This window comes from Doryrhamphus excisus, chromosome 10 (assembly GCF_030265055.1).
Source record: "Doryrhamphus excisus isolate RoL2022-K1 chromosome 10, RoL_Dexc_1.0, whole genome shotgun sequence".
Taxonomy (NCBI): Eukaryota; Metazoa; Chordata; class Actinopteri; order Syngnathiformes; family Syngnathidae; genus Doryrhamphus; species Doryrhamphus excisus.
This window is the reverse complement of record NC_080475.1, coordinates 18,186,985-18,212,061: the sequence shown is the minus strand read 5'-3', so window position 1 is coordinate 18,212,061 and position 25,077 is coordinate 18,186,985. Positions and strand designations below refer to the sequence as shown.

At 42.7% G+C, this 25,077-nt stretch overlaps 1 protein-coding gene across 2 annotated transcripts in view; it reads left to right on the top strand.

Annotated features, from left to right (window-relative positions):
- The first annotated feature begins 1,657 nt into the window (after positions 1 to 1,657).
- Positions 1,658 to 25,077, top strand: part of LOC131136433 (adenylate cyclase type 6-like) — a 48,483-nt gene continuing 25,063 nt past the window's right edge. Inside the window, exons 1-3 of one of the 2 annotated variants that reach the window (XM_058083236.1) lie at positions 1,658 to 1,833; positions 2,875 to 3,040; positions 3,123 to 4,017. In XM_058083236.1, the coding sequence (XP_057939219.1) occupies positions 3,124 to 4,017 (894 nt within the window). In that variant the 5' untranslated portion in view covers positions 1,658 to 1,833; positions 2,875 to 3,040; position 3,123. The remainder of the gene's footprint in view (positions 1,834 to 2,874; positions 3,041 to 3,122; positions 4,018 to 25,077) is intronic. The other variant, XM_058083235.1, reaches the window with a different exon arrangement.

The window sequence follows — 25,077 nt, the reverse complement described above, 5'->3', positions numbered from 1 at the left end:
CATTCACACACATATATACAGCTAATCTTCATTCCTCTCCTTTCCAGGGCACACCTCCACTCTTTTAAGCTTATCTGTAGCCTGTCCATCACCATAGCAAACTAGACAGGGCTCAGAGCTGATCCCTGATGTTCCACCTCCACCTTGAACTCTTCTGTCACACCTCCAGCACATCTTACAGTCCTCATACATGTCCTGCACCACTTGAACATACTTCTCTGTCACTCCAGACTTCCTCATACAATCATACCACAGTTCCGCACCCGTCATAGGCTTTCTCCACATCTACAAAGACACAAAGCAGCTCCCTCTGTCATCAACTCTTTAAAGCACATTTTCCATCTTCCCATCCCACTACTGGCATCTGTCAGTACACTTCCATTCCTGTCCTTGACCACCCTAACCTGCTGTATAACGTGGCTGTATACACTCCTGCATCTCCTCATTCCACAAAACAGCAATTATTATATTTTGTTGTTTTTCTCATTTGAGCAGTTTCAAAGTCACAAATCAACAAACCAAACCTGCAAAAATGCCACAACACTCCCACTGTCACAACTCACAACTCTACAAGTCTACTCGCCGTTAACGTTCTTTACTTTTTTTTCCGTTAATACCAATCAATTTATTTTTATATTTCTTATACACTCAACAAAAATATAAACGCAACACTTTTGTTTTTGCTCCCATTTTTCATGATATACTATAATCAAAGATCTAAAATTCCTTCCAGATAAACAATATGATCATTTCTCCCAGACATTGCTCAATAATGCCAGGGATTGTCGAGGATTGTCAACATCATAATTGTAATTGATCAAAGAAATGATAAGTCCATCATTAAAAGCCCATAATTAAATGTGAATGCTGAGTCAGGAATGTGATGCAGGTGCACTGCAAAAGAGGGGCAGCAGGCGGCAGCAGAGCGACAACACAACTCATAACACGAAGTCAATTTACTGTAGTATATTACCCAAAGTCCCTTTTTATCAAATAAAAAACTTTCATTAAAATCTGCTTAGCTAACTTCAGTTACAGTTTGTCAAGGTCAAACGTGCCACACTTTGAAAAGCCAAGATAGACATTTCTGAGAGTTAAGATGCTTACCTCTTCAAAAACAGTGATTACTGTGTTCCTAATGCAATGATGGTGTTATTAGTGTAAGGATGTGCCATCGTCTTCTAAAAAGCAATAACCAAGCATTGCTTCATGTCTTGGACGGGATGCATAAGGATGTGGTTTAAAAAATGCATAATGCAAAATTTAACAGAAATTTCTATCACACGTTTTTTGTTGTTTTTTTGGGGGGCGGGGACTTTTGCTGTTTTGTTGTTGATTTTATTTTACTGTTAAAAACTTTAAAAACCTAATCCGAGCTGTGAATTCACGTCATTGGTTATTCCATAGATGACCTACTACAAATAACCACTAGATGACGGTATAAGCCATCTCTGCTCTGTTGTTTCTATGCACCCAAACAATACACAATAATACTCTATAAATACACATATAAACACACTTTGGGCTAAAAACAATGACAGGAAAACTACACTCTTGTGCTCACGACGCCACAAGTTACTGTGGGTGAGTTCTTACGTGGGAGTGCGTGTGTTCGTGTGTGTTTTTGGGAGAGAGAGAGAGAGATGGACGGGGGGAGAGAGAGAAAGAGAAAGAGAGAGAGAGATAGAGAGAGGGAGAGAGAGTCCCCAGTCCAGGCAGACTACTCCGGGCTCTGAGGCTATACGTTGAGCCTGGAGTCCCAGGACTCGAACTGGAGCTCCTCCGCTGCGGTGTTGTGACACAGTCTTTCTCCTGTCCGGACGATCGCCAATGGTAAGTGCACGCTTGCCCGATCGCTGCGGTCATGTTTGAAAGTGACATACATTCTTGGAGGAGGGGGGGCGGGATTGGTGTCGAAGAGTGGTTCGTGTTGCGGGACCGTGCGGTGATGCATTGGTATTTTACATTTTTATATTGGATTCATTTCCTTTTTTAACCGTTTGGGGTCCAAACACCCGCCGCATGCTAGTTCTGTACGATGGGCTGCACACATCCAAGTTCCTCCACGGAATGTTTGAGTCCCTTGCACGTTGGGTCCATCCGGGCGACAAGGCAGTGAGCTGTCGCCTGAAACCGCCTGTAGGCTCCTCGTAGCGTCCTGTTATGCAATGCCGCCTGCCCGCAACCATCAGACTGGATTGTACACTAGTAATTATTACTAACCACGTCTTGGGAGGGGAAAGGCCAGTGTCCGTGGTCATAACATACTATATATAGAAATAGTTGCAGCTGCACATAATGGGATGCAGTCATGCATGCAGCACAAATCGACCCATATGTTGTCGTCATATCTTATCTGGTTCATAGATTGGATTACATAAGTGTGCATGTATCAAAGGTGATGTTAGGAATGAGGGTCTTACTGCAAATACAGTATGACTGTGACCACCCACCATGCAATGACTATGATGTGGTCCATACATAGAAAGAGTCCATAATTGAGAATCATCCCATGAATGCGGGTCATGGCCATGTTGCTGTTGATCCCGGTCAGAAATGTGCTCATTTGGTTTAAAGATTGGTGTCCTTGATTTGTGCTGCCAGAAGCCATCTTTAGTGAGTCATCAAAGCTAATGGGGGGGGGGCACGGACCATTTAATGTGACTGGAAAGCCCTTGATGTCTGATTGGTGCCCACTCAGCAGGCCTTTGTTGTCAAATTGAGCACATCCATCCCTGCCCAGCGTAGGATGTCAGGGGGACGACTGCAACACCCGCAAATCGCCAAACCAGTCTCCTACCAAGAAATATCATTTGAAAGCATTATCGGCCAATCTTAGTCTGAACGGTTTTGTTGGTATGTTTGTTTTCCCAGGGGACAGGAAGGCCTATGGAGGCCAGCGGTGGGGTGGACGGCTGAGAAGGTTCTGGAGGCTGAAACATCTCAGATGTTGGTCTGCCTGAGCCCATGGTGCGTACCTGCTGGGATGAACTAGAGACTTTTCCAAAGAGCAACCCACACTTTGACCACACCCATACAGGTGAGTGGATGACCTATAAACCATGTGGGTCTGGCACAGTAGCTACAGAAGGGCTGATTACTCCATCCTTTCCTATTTGTAGGATGTCATGGGCCAGAGGCGTCTTTGCAGACAGAATGGACGAGCGAAAGATGGCGTGGGGAGAGCGCAATGGCAAAAAGAAGAAAGACAAGTCCTCCCTGTGCAGTTCACGCTACATGAGCTGCCTGAGGGACCCTGAGGACTTGGATCCCCCTAACGTGGCCTCTCAGCATTACCATACCCGAGCAGGCACAAGCCGGGGACACTTGGGCCTGCGCTGTGAATGGCAAGAGGACCATTACAGGAAAAGGATGGGCGATGGCATTGATTTGGGACTGAAGGCTGTAGACCTGGGCTTTGAGGATGGCGAACTGACGGGCAGGAAAGAGGATGAATACCGGGAACTGGCAGAGGGCAGGTGCAGGACCATGAGCGCTGCCGACTGTTGGATGCGTGTTGTATGGGTTTTTCAGTCCAAGAAGTTCCAGTCGTCAAAACTTGAGCGTCTTTACCAGCGCTACTTCTTCAGACTCAACCAGAGCTCTCTGACCATGCTGATGGGCGTTCTGGTCGTGGTGTGTGGGGTCATGCTGGCCTTTCACTGCATGCAGAGGGCCGTGGACGTGGCCTACGTCTCAGTACTCTGTGTTGCCATGGTGCTCTTCCTTGCCATGATGGTGGTGTGCAACCGCAACGGCTTCCACCAAGACTCCATGTGGATTGTGAGCTACCTGGTGATCGGGGTGCTCATTGTCGTGCAGGTTTTTGGGCTGCTCATGGTGGACCCCCGTAGTGCCTCAGAGGGCATTTGGTGGACAGTCTTCTTCATTTACATTATCTACACCCTGCTGCCTGTCCGAATGAGAGCTGCTGTGCTCAGTGGAGTTGTGTTGACGACAATACACATCATTACCGCCTGGCAACGCAACCAAGAAGACAAATTCATTTTCACACAGGTAAGGTGCAGAATTGCATTTTAGATGATTTAGTAGGTGCCGACACGGAACCGCAAAGCTGGTGCACACTCGCTGATTCATGAGATACTTCACAATCTGCTCCGATACAACTGCTCTATTCATTTAGTCATATGTTTATCATTGCAGTGGTGTATTATTACTACTGATACCGAGGTGTGATTTACTTTAGGCTGCCAAATTATTAATAACACAACACAATTGTCAATGACAAAAGTGTGTGAAAAAGTGATTTCCCCCCTGATGCCCCCCCACCCACCAAGTCATTGAAATGAATCAGTCATTATAAAAGGTTATAAAGACATTTCTAAAGCTGTAGGACTCCAGCAAACCACAGTGAGAGCCATTATCCACAAATGCCGAAAAGGTGGAACAGTGCTGAACTTTCTCAGGAGTGGCCAGCCAACCAAAATAACCATCAAAGATGTTACAAAAGACCCCACTGCAGGCCTCACTGGCCTCGGTTAAGGTCAGTGTTCATGACTAAGGAAGGACTAAGGAAGACACTGGCAAAAGCAGCCAGTCAGCAGACAACCACTCCTGAACAAAAAGAACATTAAGGCTCTTCTCAATTTTGCCAGAAAACATCTTGACCTGTAGGAAAATACTCTGACCAGACAAAAGTTGAACTTATTGAAAGGTGTTTGTCCCATTACATCTGCTGTAAAAGTAACACCGCCTATCAGAAAAAGAACAGCAGCAGTAAAATATGGTGGTGGTGGTGTGATGGTCTGGGGCCGGGTTGCTGCTCCAAGACCTGGAAGTCTTGCTGCGATAAATGGAACTATGAATTCTGCTGTTCTGAAGGAGAATGTCCAGCCATTTGTTTGTGACCACAAGCTCCAACAAACCTGGATACTGCAGCAGGACCATGGTCCAAAACACACCAGGTCCAAAGTCCTGACCTGAATCCTATTAAGATGCTGTGGCACAGCCTTAAAAAGGCGGTTCATGCTGGAAAACCCTCCAATGTGGCTGAATTACAACAATTCTGCAAAGGTTAATGGACAAAAAGTGTAAGAGAGTCATGGCAAGTTATGCGCGATTGCAGTTGTTGCTGCTAAGGGCGGCCAAACCATTTAAGTTAGTTAAACCAAGTTTAGACGGGAATCACTCTTTCACACAAGCTCATGTAGGATTTTTTTTTCTCCCATGGTATTACAGACTTTCATTTAAAACTGCAGCTTGTGTTCAGTTTTGTTGTCATTGACTAACATTTAAACTTGTTTGATGACCAGAAAAAAAGAAATAAGGACAGGAGCAAAGACCCACAACTGTATAAATGCTGGTTTGAACACTATTTTTTTTTCAATACTTACTTTTATTTATTTTTATATTTTTTTAAACAAAACGTCAACAGCAATACAAACACACTCAAAACAAAAAGGGGGCACTGGACATACACCGCACACAATTTGGCTATCCCACATTCCCTGTCATGGTGCAATTCTTTGTCATTTCCTTGATTTTTGTCCGTGAACAGTGTCCATTTCACCCATTTTTCTCCACACATGTCTTCTTCAGTCCTCAATCTATGTGTCAATAGTTCCATGTCATGTATTGTGTTCATCACACAAAGCCAGTCCTCCAGTGCCGGGGGTCTTGGATTAAGCCATTTTTTGTTGAACACTATTTTTACAGCTCAGATAGCTAAGCTACGACCCTACACCTGTAGGTAGTAGGTATAGTTTGAAAAGTGTGCATACCTCCAAAGGCACAGACACGGTTCTAAGCATAATACCCCTATCTTTCCTTATCAGGTTCTTGCACTAAAGTCCTTATTGTTGCAATTACGGTATGTGGGCTCACCAGATAATATTGTAAAGTCTGCTTCTTGCCAGGCTATACCACGAGCCACCATGATCAGCATACAATTGAACACGTTATGACCGTACTGACGTGGTGTTGCCCTACTTTCTCCTGCCATCCATTTTGGACCTACATTGTTCAGTCTCGTCAGCCACTTCTCTGGTTTCAAAGGTGCTGTACTAAAAGTAGACGCTGCCTAAGATCTTGTCAGCTTTTCAAATGAGATTTTTAATGAACCTGTTTTTTTGTGCTGTAAGGCAGCCACTGGCTTCTCTGTGGGCTTTCCGGAAGGTCATACGGGTTGAATGAGCCTATTGAGCCATATTGTGGACCAATATCATGACCATGTAATGCATCCATTCAGCATACAATTTCCTAATACAAGGAGGCTATTGTCACAAAGTGAATCAGGACAGGGTAGTACGTTCAGACTTCAGTCACATGGACCATTGTATATAATTATTATACGTATAGTATAATCTTCTTTTTGGAGTTTGTTGACAAATAATTGAATGACTATGCATTTTACTGTGGTCTTACAGAACATGCTTATAAATTATTTTAGTTTTTTCTTAAGCGACTGTAGAAACTGGACAATAGTAACACCCAAATACTTGGTGTTCTTAACAGAAACTTTACAATGTTTATTGTAGCAAATGTGGTCGACTGGGATCAAATTTAGCTGCAAGTTGCCTGACGAAGAAAAAGGCAGAGGAACCATACCATGAAAAAGACCTTAATAATAATAATGTTAATATAGTAACTTGGTTTTATATAGATATACAGTCGGCCCTCATTAATTGGTTCCAGACCCGGCTGCGATAAGTGAATTTCCCCGAAGTAAGATTCAATATTATAATTAAACTCAATTATCACATTGCCAATGCAAAGACTAGGGGATCACTGCAGGGACACAAGAACCGGCCACGGCTGCATAGCATACTAGCAAGCTAACTAGTTAGCCACCAATTTATTTATTCTACACTTAAACGGATAGCTTAGATTTTTGGGTGACTTACCCCCCCACGTTGCATCACAAAACAGTTGCTAGCAAAAAAGTCAGACCTCTGTGTTATTTCCTCTTTGTTTGTATCACTATGTCGGACATGCCATGGCTTAACACATGTAGTGTAGTGTGACGCTAATGAAATGTTATGCCTCATCAATGTTTTGTGTCATTACTGATGCCTGATGGCCATACCACATACAACTTGTATTTTATGAGGGAGGGAGCATAATCAAACGACAGTAGTAATATTTGGATTACTTTCTTAGATATAGAAATAGGAAAAATAATCCGTTATAGTGGAGCTCAACAACAGAGCCCTCAGACCATCCCTCCTGCATCCTGTACAGCCTTACATGACAAAACGGAGACACAATGTGGCTGCCTTCGGTCAACCAGGTGCAGAAACACCTAAATTCCCTACCTAATCCAGTTTAAAATGTTTTTTTTGTGGACAGTATATGCCCAATGTGTTAATGTGTTATTGCCGTTAGAGCCGTGTAACCATTACCAGAACCATTACTAGGCTGCTCACTGTATATTTCTTCTTCTATTTCTTGTCACATTTGATGTCGCTGACATGTGAGTACGTCCCACTGCATAGTCTCAGGGGATTTTTGGACCTGGTTATGAAGGAAACACTTTAGCGCCTTGCCTTATGTTGGATCCTACTACCTCAGTTCTACTGTTACCTTGTTTACATGCCTCTGCAATCTTCAAGTACGCAGGCAAGTTTTCAGGGGCCTTTGGTGTATTTACATTTGATACAGTGGTATGAAAACGTTTGGGCACCCCTGGTAATTTTCAAGATTTTCCTTTATAAATAACTGGTTGTTGGGATCATCCATTCCAGGTAAATATATCATATAGCAGACCAACACAAGGATAGATGAGAAGGGAAATGAACTTTATAGGATTTACAGAAAGTGTGCAATAATTATTTAAACTAAAGTAGGAAGGTGCATAAATTTGGGCACCCCAACAAAAATGACATCAATATTTAGTAGAGCCTCCTTTATTAGAAATAAATGCTTCATATAGCTTCCATTGAGGGTCTGGATTCTGGTTGAAGGTATTTTGGACCATTCCTCTTTCCAAAACATCTCCAGTTGAGTCAGGTTGGATGGTTTCCAAGCAATAATAGATTTTCAGATTTTCAATAATATTTAGGTCTGTTGTACTTGTTCCTCTGCATGAATGCCTTAGTAGAATTGGAGCAGTGTTTAGGGTCATTGTCTTGGTGGAAGTATCCAGCCAACTTCAACTTTGTCACTGATTCTTGAAGACTGTTGGCAACAATCTGCTGATACTGACTGGAATCCATGCCACCTTCAACTTGAAGAAGATTTCCAGTACCTGCACTGGCCACACAGCCCCACAGCATGATGGAACCACCACCAAATGTTACCGTGGGTAGCAGGTGTTTGTCTTGGAATGCTGTGTTCTTTATCCGCCATGCATACCGCCCAGCGTTATGTCCAAATACCTCCATTTGACTTTCATCAGTCCACAGCACCTTATTCCAACATGAAGCTGGCTTGTCCAAATGTGCTTTAGCATACCTCAAGCCACTCCGTTTGTGGCATGTGATCAGAAAAGGCTTCTTCCTCACGACTCTACCAGAATAGCTGAATAGTTGAAGGATGCACAGTGACATCATCTGCACCAAGATCATGTTGGAGGTCTTTGGAGCTGGTCTGTGGGTTGACTTTGACTGTTCTCACCATCCTTGGCCTCTGCTTATCTGGGATTTTTCTTGGCCTTAACTAGAATTGTTCCTGTGGTCTTCCATTTCCTCACTATGTTCCTCAGAGTGGAACCTGACAGCTGAAATCTCTGAGCCAACTTTTGTATCCTTCCCCTAGACCATGATGTTGAACATTCTTTGCTCTCAGGTCATGTGACAGTTGTTTTGAGGCTACCATGGTGCTACTCTTCAGAGAAGATGCAACTTGCCATTGGCCATCTTAAATACCCTTTATATGATTGGCTTCACTTGTGTATGCAGGTCAAGGGTCAATGAGCTTACCAAACTAATGTGTTCCAATAATTAGTGTTAAAGGTCGTCTAACCAATAAAACAACAAGGGTGCCCAAATGTATCCACCTGCCTACTTTAGTTTAAATAATGATTGTAGACTTTCTGTAAATCCTATGAAGTTCATTTCCCTTCTCATCTATCCCTGTGTTGGTCTGCTATATGATATTTACCTGGAATGGATGATCCCAACAACCAGTCATTTACAAAAGAACACCTTGAAAATGACCAGGGGTGCCCAAATTACCGCTGTAGTTACAATAACCCTCCTTTAGTGTTGAGTGCAATTAAATAATTTAATGAGGTGCTGAAGATTTGTGAGTGATAGGAAGATTTTGTTCAGAATAAGTACGGTTGTTTTGAAGTGCGTGCTTTGTTTTTGGGCAGCTGTCTTGGGGGAGGACGGGAAGCCATGGGTTGAGATTTTTGTTTTACCGGTACTTTGGATTTGTTTACTTGCATGTGCCACACACAGCAACTTGAAAGAAAAATTCCAAGTGGATATTCTTGGCCCTAACACTCAAATTAACTCACTCCTGATGTTGAATACCATCATTAAACTGACTTATTGGTTCATAAAACGCACACAGTTGTCTCCTTTGTGCCAGATTAGGTTCTAACTAGCACTGTTCTCTGTGCTGGCAAGGTGCCATTCAGATGATGATGATGCACTCAAGGGGCTGCATAACTCTTAATATGGGAGTGCTATAAATACACTCAAAACATGTGAAGCCAACTTAGTGACTCTGAATGCAACCCATGCTCATAATGACACAATATGACCAATATTGGAATTTTGGGGATAATGCCGATACCGATATAAAAAAAGACGATATCTGATATAACCGACACATCAGCCCATATCTGAAATAAGAGCTTAGATATACACAAGATAAATACGAGTGTACTGTACACGTGTCGTAATGCTGTCAACATACGGACATGCCAACATTTTGGTGTTGCCACAAATGTGTAGTGTTCTTGGCTTTGCTGCTGCTGGAGCCCTGGCTAACTCGTCCACTGCAGATGTTGCATATAACGCCTGTTGGGTCTTCAGTGAAGCGGCTCCACACATTACATAAATCAAATTACAAGCAAATATATTACTTGGAACATTTTCATGAAGACTATTTTCATGAATGTATCAGCCGCTGTAAATCCTGCATGGAAGTATTACAGAAAGCGAAGTGGGACATTGTGTCATCTTATATTAATGATGGATATCAACAGTTGCATATGTCTTTATTTCACTTTCAAACTGTGTTTGCAGTTTTTTCTACCGTTTCTTTGGTATTCTCTGCTGCAGCTGTCATACGGGCAGACCTGACCTGCACCTCGCTGGGTGTTTGTATGAAGGAGAGGGCCGAGTACACAGAGAAAGGGATCGACACAGTCAGTCTCCACATAGCAAAAACAGTTCATATATCGGTTACATGTTCACCGATGGGCTGCATGGCGGTCGAGTGGTTAGCGCGCAGACCTCACAGGGCACACGCCTAGGAGACCCAAGTTCAATTCCACCCTCGGCCATCTCTGTGGAGTTTGCATGTTCTCCCCGTGCATGTGTGGGTTTTCTCCGGGTACTCCGGTTTCCTCCCACATTCCAAAAACATGCTAGGTTAATTGGCCACTCCAAATTGTCCATAGGTATGAATGTGAGTGTGAATGGTTGTTTGTCTATATGTGCCCTGTGATTGGCTGGCCACCAGTCCAGGGTGTACCCCGCCTCTCGCCCGAAGACAGCTGGGATAGGCTCCAGCACCCCCGCGACCCTCGTGAGGATAAGCGGTAGAAAATGAATGAATGAATGAATGTTCACCGATGTTGATTAATAAAAAAAATTATACATAAAAATAATCAAAAATAACAGATGGGGTGGTAGATTTAGTCAGCTTTGCTTCTTCTACTCCTTTTGGACATGTGGAAGTGTGAATTGATGATGTGATGCATTCCATTGGAATCTGATGGATGTTCAAATAAAATTAAACCATTACCAATTAATTGAAGCTGCTGTTTGTCACTAATTTAGCACAGTTAATTCATTTTATTATTATTATTATTATTATCATTCCACAGACGATGGCATGGAAATACGTTAAAGTCTGACACAACATTGTACAGCACTTCCAATACAGACTGAACTTGGTCAAATACTTTACAGGTTATTGGTTTTCTTTACCGAACATCGCTATGAAGCAACCAGATGACTGTGGAGCCACTGGGAATGAGACAATATTGACACAACTCCACTGGTTCTGTGAGCGTACAATGTGTGTTGAGTGCTGCACACCAGACAGCCTGACTACACGTACATTTGTCTGCTGCCTCCAATGTTGTTCTGCCCGGGTCAGTTGTGTTACTGTTCTGATGGACGTCTGCCCAGCCTCAAGGCCTGACTGGACCACAGACACACTACATTACACTTCCATGAGCAATCAGTGATGGGACATAAGCTCTCTGTATCTCTCTCACAAGCTTAACTTAAAATAGATGTGGGGGGGGCAACTTTGTTTGGGGTTGTTTATCCTTCCTCTTCTGTTAGCTTTCTGGTATCATCTCTTATGTTAACGGGTCAGTTTTGATCCATGTATTAAATCAGCTATAAAATACACTAAAAACATTAAGTTACCATCGAATTTGGTTATCATGTCTTGGTTACCATCTTAGGCTTCCTCCATGAAAATGTTGGTTTTAATACTTTTGGTGTGGGCATGTAGGCCTTTTTTTGTCACGATACCCCTCGATTTCAATTTCCAAAAATGGTAAAATGAACCTCAAAAGAATCATATTAATAAATTGAAGGTTCTTTTGTTACCTGGCTATTACTGGGGGATATAGACCATATCTCTTAAATCAATTATTTTTATTTATTTTCTCATTTTAGTATTAATCACTAAAGAAACATCTATGGTGTTCGGGTCAATTTTGACCCATATATATTAATGTCAAGCAAAGGTAGAAAAAGTTATTGTTTTCATCAACAGAACTTTAGTATAAACTGAAATCAAAAAGCAGAACAGGTCCAGATCTTGGTTCACTGTACTTCTTGCCATTCTTTCCATAATCCAAATTGTAAATGTGAAATCAGCCAGTCAAATGAGTGAATTCACCTCACATGTTGTTTTTGTTTTCCTTGTTTTTCTGCTGGTATACTGGAAAATCGGTCAAAATGAGAATCCCCTGAAGCTTACATGATGAGAAGAGAAGCTGGTTGTCATTGTGTTGGCTGATTGTACACTTATGATTTCAGTTTTGGCTCAAGATATTGCTTTATAGTCATATTATTATAACCGGGTCGAAACCGACCCTAACAATGCAGTGGTCATAATTTCAACCAGACCATTTTAAAATGTAGTAAAAATTATTTTTGGGGTTTTATTTTGTTGAAATAAAGTTTCCTGACAAAGTCAAAAAGCCTTGATGCAATAAACAAATGTGATTCTTCTTATGCATTAAAATGTAAAACGGGTCAGTGCCGACCCTAACACAAGAGGAGGGTTATGACATGGATGAACCATATCCGATGTCTAATTACGAACCTCTATAAATGTAACATACTTTTGCTATTCTCTCCAAAGAATACAGCAGTATCTCATTGGGAGTTGAACATCAACAGGCGTCACAAGGGCTGTCACGAGGCACCACACTCATGATATTCCCAACTCATTATTGCGGGAGGCTGTTGTTGTCTAGGTTGTCCTCCCGGCAGCGCCACCGTCATTGTGTCAATTTTGCCATCAAACAGGTTTCCTCATAATTGTCGGAGTCTGTCGTTGGTAGGTCATCCGTGGTCGCCGGGTGCAACGCCACTTTGTGTTTTCTTAACTCTCCTAGTATGCTAGCAAGCTCTCAATTCACTTCACTTGGCTTTCATAGGAGAGATAGGACCGCTGTTGTTGGACATTCCCGCTCACATTCATACCCACGGACCATTTGGAGTTGCCAATTAACCTAGCATGCATGTTAGTCCACACAGAGATGCCCGAATGGAGATTGAAACCCGGGTCTTCCCTATCTCCTGACTGTGTAGCCAACATGCTAACCACCATGCGGTAAGCTGTTTTTTTCCACCACATTTGAATTGACACGAGATCTCGTGATACCCGTAGATATCACACTGTTTGGCTTCAGGCGATTTGGTCTTTTAGGAATACAGAGGGACACTATTCCTTCTGCTACGCCCTCTGTATCACATACACAAGCTTTGTGGCCCCTGGCGTCACATGGCCAGGCTCCCTGTTCTGGGAAAGCAGCTTTCTCCTTCTGGGACCTCATCATCCTCCCAGCCTTCTCTGTCCCATTCTTGTTGTTCCCTTATTTGTATTTTCCCCATGGAGATATCCATGCCGCACAGAGAACCGAGAAGATGTGTGAGTGATGATGGTTTGGACAAAAGTGTTTTTTATGAGAGACCTCCTCGACAGAGCAGGGGGTCCTATGGGGGGAGTTGATGGAATCAAGGCGGTGACAAGGGGGATAGAGAGTATGAACTGATGTTGGGATGACTCACCCGACTCCATAAGGGATGTCTGTCTCTTCTGCCTTTTTATCTCATGCCACTTTGCTCTTTATTCTATCTCGGAATCCCAATTCCTTTCTCAATGGATCCCTCTCAGACTGAGTGGACTTTGATTTCACAGAGAGCTGACACTGTGCTCCCCGAACTCACGGCCATTTCCTGAGCATATCCTCATGTCTTATTGCTCACATCTGAGGATGTTTAGTGGGCAGCGGGAGGGAAGCGAAGATAAGACAGCAAAGGACGTTCAAACAAAGTGACACTTTTTAGAACAGTCATTCTGGGGATATCGGATATCGGATATTGACTTGTTCAAACTGGAACGATACAGCCACACTTTAAAGGGGATCTATGATGCAAATTTTACGGCCCTTTGTATTGAGCTGCGGATTCCTATAGAGCAGCTACACACAATAACCACACAGAAAGCGTTGTAGTTCTTCCAGAATCTGCACCTATTCTGCTGTATTCCACCCTGTACTCCACCCACGGCCCGCCTCCTGGCACACCCACCACCCACTCTGCTGTGGTTGCTCACCCTGCCGAGTGCATAGAAAGAGTTCCAGTTTGTGCCGCTAACTATGTTTAGCTAAAGCAAAAACTGTACTACAAGTATTCTGAGTGACTAGTAGTCAATAGTAGCCTACACAAACAAAGTTCTGGAAAACTTACCGACCTGGCCACTTTGTGTGTCTTTGTGTCATGTTCAATCCATCCGACTCTGGTCCTGTTTGGGATACTGGTTCAGATCATCATGTTCTGTTGAACCTCTCAGTGTGGCCATTGTCCATTGGGTGATATGGCGTGTTTTTTTATTTTTTCACACCAGCCATCTGGAACAACTCCTGAATCAGTTGACTCTTGAAATTTGCTCCCTGATTAGAGTGAATCCGATGTGGGAATCCATAGACGCAGATGTATTTGTGCCACGAATGTCATGCAACGTGCTTTGCTGACTGATCTGAGCATTTGAAGGCATGGGCCATCTTGGTGAAATGGTCCGTTATGACCAAGACATCCACAGTCCCACCTGTGGAATCTTCCGTGGGTCAAAAGGGCTTGTGGTCTTAATAGTCTCCAGCGAGGGACACTCTTCTGGTTCAAGGGCTTTGCCACAACATAGTGTTTGCAACACTGGACATAATCATGCATGTCACGCTCCACGCTGGCCCAGAAGAACTTCTGTCTTGCCAGGTACCAGGTTCTGCTTTGACCATGGTGGCCAACGGAATCGTGGACACCCTGTGGGACTTGACTGACCAAAGAGGAGAGTATCACATACTGATTTCTTACTAGCCAATGGAAGCCAACCTATAAAGAATGCTGTCGAGAAATGTCAATTTAGACCACTGTCTCCGTCTGTCAAAGTCTGGCTCACCGTCCTTGGAAGGAGAAGGAATGGCTTGTGGCAGGGTGGCATAATTCTCCTGTTCACCTTGGAGCTCTTGGAGTGAGAAGACTGGCAGGAGATCCTGACCTGCTGCAACCAACGGTTCCAAATTCTGTGCCAACCAAGATACCACCCTTTGACTGCACTCCATGATTTCTTGAAGTGGGCAAGTCACACTGTTGGTTGTCGTTGGCTCTCGTGCACTGTACTCTCCTGGATCTGCTGTGACTTATGTAACAGAGTTCCATACTCCTCTGTCATCAACCTCTGGCAGACATGGGACTTAACAAAGGGCTGTCTGCTCAAAGCATCAGCGACTATGTTTTAGCTGCCAAGTATGTATTTGAGACTGAAATTATATGGTGACACTTTGGCTACCCTCTCTGCTCACGGGCGTTGAGTTTGGGCTTTGTGAAGATGTAGGTTAAGGGATTGTTATCTGTCCACATGGTAAAGTTGTGTCACTTTAGCCAGTGTCTCAGACACTGTCTCAGACAGACCACTTTAAGGCCAGATACCCTAGACGAAGGGCCGGTAGTTACTCTGCACGATTTAGGGCTTGCTGGCAAAAGCTACAGGGCAGGCCTTAACCCTCTTGGACTTGAGATAAAACTGCGCCCAAGCCATCTTGAGAGGCATTCGTGGACAGGATGAACGGACAGCTGAAGTCAGGGTGCACAAGGACAACAGACTCGAGCAGCGCGGTCTTGAGACACTCAAATGAGCTGGGATGTTCCTTCTCTGCAATCTGCATCTGGGATGCAACTTTTTGAAAGCAGCCACACGTTTCCAGTCCTCGCATCCTTCATTTTGGGGCAGCAGTGAATGTCAATAATTTGGAACAATTTTTGATTTTCTTTTGTGATGGTGTTACTCCATCATCCATCAAGAGGAGGTGATAGCCCTGACCTTGTCAGGGTCGGTGGCAACACCACTTTTGTCAACAACATGGCCCAGAAAGCGCACGCTTCTCCTAAGTAATTGACACTTCTTAACGGCTACCTACAGACCATGGGCACGCAGTCTTTAGAGCTTCAGCTTCATTTGAGGCAGAGGCCAGGAAGTTGTCCAGGTAGCAGAGGAGGTTGAATAATTTTTGGTCACCAAATATTCCAATTATGAGACGCATGAAGCATGGATGGACTATTATTACACAGGCCCTGGGGGAGTCGGTTGAACTCACAGTTTTTTGTCCTCTTCCACCATGGCAATATTATCAAAGCCAGAGGTTGGGTCCATTGCACTGAAAATTGCACTTCCTCCCAAGGTTGCCAGACAATCAGACTGATGGGGCAGAGAGTGTGCGTCCTTGATTGTGCGTGCATTTAGCCATCGATAATCCACACATATGCTGACTGAGATCACCATTTTTCTATTTACTTTTAATAGGCAAAAAACAGAGAAAGAACATTTTGTACTCTCACATTTCCACAGTAAATGCATAAGTTCCCTCAGCTGCCTGGCACTTCATATATAATGTAGTATCTACTGTGCCCATTTTAAACAACTGCGAGGGTGTAAAATACAATCTATTTACAATTTTAAATTGGACCAGCCTACTTTTAACATTTAATGTCTAAAATTTTGTTTGGCATTTTGCCAAATATGGAGCAGCTACACAAAAAGGTTTCTAGTTCTTCCAGAATCTGCGCCTATTCAGCTGTATTTTTTTGGATTTGGTGCTTACCCTGAAAAATGTCTGTTTTAATGTATTCCACCTGCGGCCTGACTCCAGGCACGCCCACTGTACTGTGGTCACGCTCCCAAGTCCTAGAAGGACTTGTTGCGTCGCTTGCCGTTGATAAATGGTATAGGAGTTAATAATAAACTGCAATTTATCTTTTTAAAATGTCAGCTTTTGCCATATGTGTTGGATCCCGAATCCTTGATCCGCTCCAGAATCCTTGAACAGATCTTACCAGGAAGGCTGGGTAGTGTGATACGAGCTGGGACACACCCTGTGCCCCCCACCCCCTTAATAAAAATGTAACAGATGTAAAGTCATTTGACTTTAATATGTCTTAACTTGAGTGAGATACATCTATATGCATGACACCTATGATGAACCCCAATTGTACCCCTTAGCCCTTCATCTTCATCTTTTACCCCTTGTGTTGCCCCCAGTGTTACTGCACTCTTCCCAAACATAACTCCCCTTGATAGTCCACAGTCTGTTTTATGCAAATGCTCAAGTGGATGGTAAGGTGCCATTGAAAGTGCTACACAAATGCTGCACAAATGCTCTAAGATGCTAGTTTAGCATTAGAGCCAGGCCATGCCCACAAAGGCATCATTGCTAGTTGGGTGTGGTGGAGTTCAAAAGTATCTGTGATTTAAAGATGGAGGTGTATGGACAAGTGGATGTACGTACATTTGTTGTATCCATACTAGTAGTTTCTGGGCAGAAAGATCAGCTCATTCCCGGCACAAATGTCATCAAGAAACTGCTAAGACATTTTAAAGGGGACCTATTATACCTTTTCCACTTTGCTGACCTATAAATGTAGTTAGAAGGTTGTATTCTCGTGTTAAACGATTTCAGATAATGAGGTTTGGGAAGGCTCAATATAAACACACACGGTCCAAACCAGATTAGTTTGGCTCCTGATGTGAGCCCACCTGTCTCTGGTACTTTTGTTGTCCCGGCTTTTGGTCTTGTATGTTGACATCAGGCATGCATTGCTGAGCAGGGCCATTTTATTTTGATACACTGCATGCATTTGTATAACGTTAGCCACCGTGCGGCCCTATGAACGGCCGTGTGTAGCTTATAGTTTGTCTTACAGGGGGATTATGTGCTTCAACCAATTGTTCACGCATTGTTTTACTTCTAGTCAGTGCTGAAAGATGAGATATTCATTCAAACATGAGATATTCTTTGGCCTGCAGCAGGATATATTTGGATACTAAATCCCAAACGGGCTCCTACATGGAGAATCTATTGACAGACAGGTCAGGAGGACAGCCAAGCGTATCAAAGGTACATCAGGGTAAAGCTTTTGTTTTGGGTGTTGTTCCAGCACAGGAGGAAAAACCTGTTCCCTCACTCGATTGTTGTGGGGTCAGTGGATGTGGGACTGGTGGAAACTTACTGATCTCTGTGCTTAACACCGGTGAGAAAGATACGAATCGATGAAATGTCACAGGACTGCATAATTCATTTAAGCCATAGCTGCATAAGAAACATGTGACTGCAACCTCTGTAATTGTTTTTCCATTTTTACACGTGTGCTATTTCACACTGAAATGTACCACGGAGAAATGCAATTTCTTAACATATAAATGTGGCATTTTTTTATTCCACATCAGAGGCTATCAACTTGGGACCGAATCCACTGGCTTACCTAGCAAATGTATTTACAAATAATGACCTTTAATATAAATAGTAGGGCTGTCAAAAATAATGTGTTAAATTCATTAATTATCTTAAAAATGTTAACGTATTTGACACATGGACAACATGGCAAGCCACACTTCTGATTGCATATGGAGGCACAGTGTAGCATCCCCACAGTCTGAGGGTCTTTTATAAATGTATACTACTTGATTCCAACACCATTCCAAAAACATGCTAGCTTCACTGGCCACTCCAAATTGTCCATTGGTATGAATTTGGGTGGGAATGCTTTTGTCTATATGTGCCCTGTGATTGGCTGGCAATAGAAAATAAAATGGATTCCAATAGAATAAAATGTGACATTACATTTCTAACATTTTTTTAAACGTTTCGGTCTGCAATTCAAGTGAGACTTTTGGGCCTTGCACCCCCCCCCCCCCCCCCCCCCACACACATACTGTAGTCTGTCAAATGGTTGTGATACGCTTGCAGCTGAGTAAGCTACATGGATTAGTACAGCTCACTTGGCTAAAAGCAAATGGTGAGAACCCATCAGCAGGTTCTCCAAACAATGTGCCGCTTCAAATAATAGATTCCCCCATTTCCCTCCTCTGCCCTTTAGAAAGAGAGTCATGGATATATTCAATTACAACTAGAGAAACCAGCACAGAAAACATAGACCAGCATGTAATGGTAATGGTTTTATTTCATTTGAACATGCATCAGATCCCAATTGAGTGCATCCCATAATCAGTTCACAGTTCCACATGTCCAAAAGAAGTAGGAAGAAGCAAAGCTTATTAAATCCTACCCCTCCATCTGGTACTTTTACAATCAGTAACTGTTACATTTGTTCACTTCCTGCTTTCCATAATACAGTTTAAGGTTGTTGTTTTTTTGTTTTTTTTAATAATGCACCCCGTACTGAAGTAGGAGGTGATATGACCATCCAATGACATAATGGGTACCATAGTAAGTGTCAATATAGTGATATATATAGCACATCATGACTGGTTCAAGACTCTTCATCCTTGTATTTAGCAAACATCAACTGCTTGTATTGTTTCTTGAATTGGCTCATCGTTGTGCATTGTTTGAGGTCCTTACTCAATCCATTCCATAGTTTGATTCCACATACTGAAATGCTATGGCTTTTTAACGTAGTCCTAGCATAAGCATATGTACTTCTTCCCTGAGATCATATTTCTCCTCTCTTGTAGAGTATTGAATGACATTTTTAGCTAATTGGTTGTTTTTAGCCTTATGCATTATTTTAGCTGCTTGAAGATTAACTATATCAGCAAGTTGAAGTATTTAAAATCACAAATACTTAAACTTGCTGAACTATATCAGCAAGTTTAAGTATTAAAAATCACAAATACTTAAACTTGCTAAAAAGAATGTGTAGCATGTGTGGGAGCACTTAGGATCGTCCGTGAATGAAATATCGCTGTTAAAACAGTCAATGAGTAGCAACATAGTGGCTGGGCTAATAATAGCAAAGTGAGTCGGGATGAGGAACTGTAATCTTCTAATAGCAGCTCATGGTTTACTCACAACTTCTCTCTGGGAACAGCCCACAGCCAAGGATATACGTATATTTGGAATCCATTAGTGGTGTTAAATGTTGATCAGTGTGGCCGACCCCCAGGCACTTATGGCCTGTTGTTTCTCTGCATCCCACTAAGCGGAGCATACCCTCGGTGACAGGAAGGTATATTGCTCTCTGTCAAAGGTCAGAGTTCACTTGTTATTTTGCTATGCCCTTATTAACCGAGGCACCGTTAAAAAGGCAACCACATATTTAATGGTATGATGATGCACCAGTATGCACACATATATTGGGAGGGATTTTAATCCACTCCTCTTTACCAAAACTCTCCAGATCCTGAAGGTTTTCAGCCCCGCCCCCTCAGAGATCTTTGATGTGATTACGGTCGTGAGACTGCCTATGCCATTCCAGAATTTTAATTCTGTATGTACGCATATTGTACATACAAAGGTGTGAAGGAAGGTGTGGTAATGTGAACCATCAGGTAATGTGAGACACCCCCTGTATCTCGGCAACGGAACACATTTGTGGTCATGTGATTGTGATGTTTTCAAGCCCCTCCCATTCCCCCCCCCCGCTATGAAGAAAAGAACCTCATGGTGGTTTAGTTAGCATGCTTTTTAGATCAAGTATATTTTTTGCGTGTAAAAGTAAAATTTCTTCCTGTCAACTTAATTGACAATTATGTCAAATGAATTAGATTGGGGTAGAACAACTTATATCGTTCATGTTCATGAACTACCATACAATAAATCTCTGTGATTGATGTTTAATTCATTTGGTCCATCGCAATTTGGTCATTTGGGAGACTGGACTGCGCCGAGATGGGAGGGGACGTGTCCACATATCATCTTGGCGCAGTGACAATTTAATGACAAAACAGAGTGACAAAGGGGCGCTGAAAGCTCGCCAGCTCCGACCCGTCTCTGCACAGGCGAAGCGCAGCCTGCACAATGGTTAACTGGCTGACAGGCGCACAGTGGAGACACGTCACCAAAACCTCACAGGCAGATTTGGCAGGCAGTGTGTCGCTCACATTTCCATGGAAAAACACTGAGAGCAACCACTATTTAATGTAAGCGTCTGTACCAGCATGGACATTTTTGTAATGTCCCATCACATCGGATGTCAGATCAAAGATGTCACGCATAATGGGAACTCGCCAGACGGCAGCTGAAAGGACAACCATCACCCCCCCCCCCCCCCCCAATAAATGGCTTGTCCATTTGTCCAGACGACTAATTATTAACAATAACTACAAATTTGGCCTATGTAATTTGGCCATGTAGAGCAGGAATGCTGGTGGATACTTCGATTAGCCTGCTGCTGTGTTTAATGTAACTATCAGGAACAGATGATGAGGTGGTGTACGTGGTCAATGGCGCATGGTGGCCTCTGAGGCGCATTTAAAGGCAATGACAGGCATTCATTTGATTGGTTAAGTTAAGTTACTACAGTTAAGTTATTGGTTAAGTTATTACACTGGGCTGTGTTAAACCCTCTCACGCCTTCTCTCCTCCCTCTTTGCACTGCGCCTGTCCCTCGTCTATGAAATTAGAGCCCTACACTATATGTGGTCTGTGGACTAGAAGAAAGGCATTCGACCATGTTCTTCAATCAATTCTGTGGGGAGTACGCAGGGAATGTGGGGTACCAGATCACATCATTTTGGCTGTTCGTTCCCTGTATGACCGGTGTCAGAGTGTAAGTCTGGCCCCTTTCCAGTGAGGGTTGGACCTTGCCAGTGCTGCCCTTTGTCACCAATTCTTTTAATTTTTTTTATTTAGTTTATTTAGTTTAATTTGGCTGTGGTTGGTCACATTCCCAAGTGCTCACGAGGACTTCCGGATAGCTGCCGAAATTCAACTTTATAAACTTTATAGGCTTCTGTTCTGTTACTTACACAAAATAAACCGTAAGGACACTGATAAATTGTTACCTACTGGTTGATCTTCTGACTCTTTGACAAGACCAAGTTATGTTGGAAAGGCGTGGGGGTTCAGCAAGAGTTTGTTGGCTAGTCCAGCTACATACTTGCCCATGTTCATTTTCTAAAGCTGGATACACTACATGTTTGGTCAACAACTTTGACACATCTCGTGTTTTGAAGACAAGCCACCAGTATTATAATAATTACAAGACAGCGAGATTGTTGAGAGACACTTTAAAAAGTAGGTTTGTATGAATGTGATAGCCACTTCTAGCTCACCTGAGATCTAGCTAGCTACTGCCAGAGAGGAAGTTTAAATGGAAACGTGAGCGATCACAGCGATCATAGCATTGATAGCCTGATACACATTTCACAGACTATTTTTTATTAGCACGATAATAAGGAATGCAGTGAAGACACAAGACGCTAGCGAAGCATGAGCAAGTGCGGTTATTCCTGTGCATTTGTTTTTTCAAAATAAAGCACAGTGACACTTTTAAATGATATTTTTAATTGCATTCAAAATAATTGGTCAATATGTTTGAAAATAATAAGCTATATAACATATGCAGTATATGTACTTATACAGTATATTACTCAAGTTCATTTTTAAGGTGTGACAGCTTTTATTTTGTAGGGTCATGTCATGTCGCGGAAACCCTGTGCTTGACATCTTTAGTTTGGTTTGTTTGACTAGGTGAGTGCAGTACCCAAGTGCATAATCAGTGCAAATATCATTCATGATTACCACCTTTTGGCTTCATGGAAATAACCAGAAAGGCTCTAAATAGATTCCACAGTTGTCAAAGTTTCAGTCATAGAATGTTACATTATTTAGTGATAGTTGATGTCAGTGTGTGTTTAGCAGTATGGCTATGGGAGGTAGTGCTAGCACATATAAAATGAGTTGAGCTTTTCTTTGACCGAGCAAGATGAACCCTAACAGCATGCAGTGGCCAAAGTGTTCTTGTGTTTCTGGTGTTTAAACTACAACCTGTTGCTCTGGTCACAGTATTGATTTGTGTGCTTTGGAGTAAAAGTAAATATTGTCTATAGTATAGGGAGGGGGTCAGAACTGGAAAGAGAGCATGCTGGTGAAAAGTGTGCAGAGAGTTGATTAGGCGGTGAATGTTATCTGATCCTTACATAACTTGACAGTGAAACATAGTAACTCTTGTGTTTTTAGAAGAAGCTGCTCTTGGCTCTTGGGCTCTCGGTCAAAGTAATTGTATCATTATAATGAGCGAGTACACCGCTATCCGTATCTGTTCAACCATCTAAATGATTTGTATTCGTATCCATACTCGGAGTATAAACCAGAAGTGGTTTTATCAGAGGTGGGCGGAGTTTAAAGCCAGGCTAAAAGCTCTACATTATTTTAAGTCTAAAATTGATTTAGATTGATCAGAAGTTGGTCATGGTAATGGTAATGGTTTTATTTCATTTGAACATGCATCAGATTTTATTACATTCGTTCACTTCCTGCTTTCCTAATATAATTTATAATTTTTTCTATTTTTAATTTAAAATTAAAAAAAAAATTAATTCTTTATTTCATTTATTTTTTGTCACGTACGGAAGTACGAGGTGATATGACCATCCAATGACATAATGGGTACCATAGTTACTGTCAATATAGTGATATATATAGCACATCATGACTCTTCAATCAGTTGTGATATGTCTTGTATTGCAAGCAAGTGGACGGAAGAAAAAGAAACACCGTCAGTGACTGATGCACGATCGTGCCTGCTGTTTAAACAAGTTTAAGGTGCACACTGCAACATACTGAGTGGGGTGTAATATTTCTGTGATATTTTAGTAATATTTTAGCCACACATGCAGAATGCTTGATGCCGCGTATAAGTGTACCTAATGTTGTAGCCAGTCAATGCAGGCTGTCCAGCGCTGCACAGTATGTTACGGAACAATTGCACCCAATTGCACCTTTACGTGAATGAGGCACCGCTAAGGTCCTCTGTGTCTGCCGCTTGCAGGGTCGGTCTCGGGAGAGGCGGTGGCTATGTGTGACTGGCCAATCACAGAGCATGAAGAGTGAATACATAATGAGCATTTTCTTTAAACACGAATATGGATAATGATGAAATGTACTTGTTTTATACCCGTCTCTGGCAAAAATGCATTATCCGTATTTTATAATACCCGGTTAATAATTATTACCCGGTATAAATGTTGTTTAAATGATGTTGGAGAGCTGAAGACATACCAAGAATACACATACTCCAATGTGTATTCTAGTGAAATGGTGGCCTTGGGCTCATATTGTACTTAAAAGGAGATGGAATGAAAATTCCTGAAAGTTTAGCTCATCGTCCCACAGTTAACGGTCTAGACTCCTTCACATAGCCGAGATCCTTGATGGGAGGAGTCAGAAATTGAACTTGTGGGTTGTTAGCACTAATTAAGCAAATCTTTTGTTTCTGCAGTGTCCACGTTGTAATTGCAGCTGTACCTGCATGGGTGTGAGTGGGCAGGAAATGAAGGGTTACTGGGGACACAGCTGGGAGTAGTGCAGCACACCCCCCACAATCTCCCCCGCCCTTCATGTCTTGTTGCGTCCAACCAAACTGCACTGACCACAAAGACCTCAGACAAATAAATACTTGCACATTCCACATGAGCTTTCAATTTCATTCAGTGGCACATTAAGTACTTCTTCTAATGCCTCCCACTTAATGCAAGTGTTGGGAGTCCACTACAGGCAGTAGAACTTTAGGGAAAAAATTCACAAGTTCCTGTACAATGAAAGAGAAAGGTTCATTGAATGGGAAAAAGAATACTATAAAACCAAGTGGGTTCTTACCATTGGCCACATGACACACAGACAAACATACGCACACAACATGAGTCAAAATGTAACACTGACAATGTAATGCCAAGAGTCCACTGGGCCAGCGCCAGTTGGTGCCAGTTCATGCCAATGCAATTTGCTGTGGCCCCTGGTGTCACCAATAAGGTGCCGAGTGGCGTGCAGTGGCTCAAACTGCCTCCCAACTGGCTCGTGGTGGCCCATAACGGCGGCAAAAATTGAGTTTGTCGGCAAGAAAATTAAAAAAAAATTCAAATCCTCGTTGCAAAGTGTCCACCAAGTGGAACCCAATGTCGCAAACAATCCACCTAATGGAATCCACTGGAATGAAAGGGCGCAAGTGAATAATGGCAACATGGCAACATGCCGAGTAAACATTAATTCGGCGCCACAGCGATCCACTACACACCAATCACATAATCTTTGCTGCGAACTGGCACCAACTGGCGCCATAACAATAAGCATAACAATGTAATGTAACACCGCTGCTACATGATGGTGGCCATCCACACTTCACCTTTGTGGACCACTTGGGTTTAATTACCAAATAAATGCATTCTGCTAGAAACACTTCCTGCCTTTCACTTTCAATGTGCACACCTACTCCCTAAATATGGTGCCACTAAATTGTC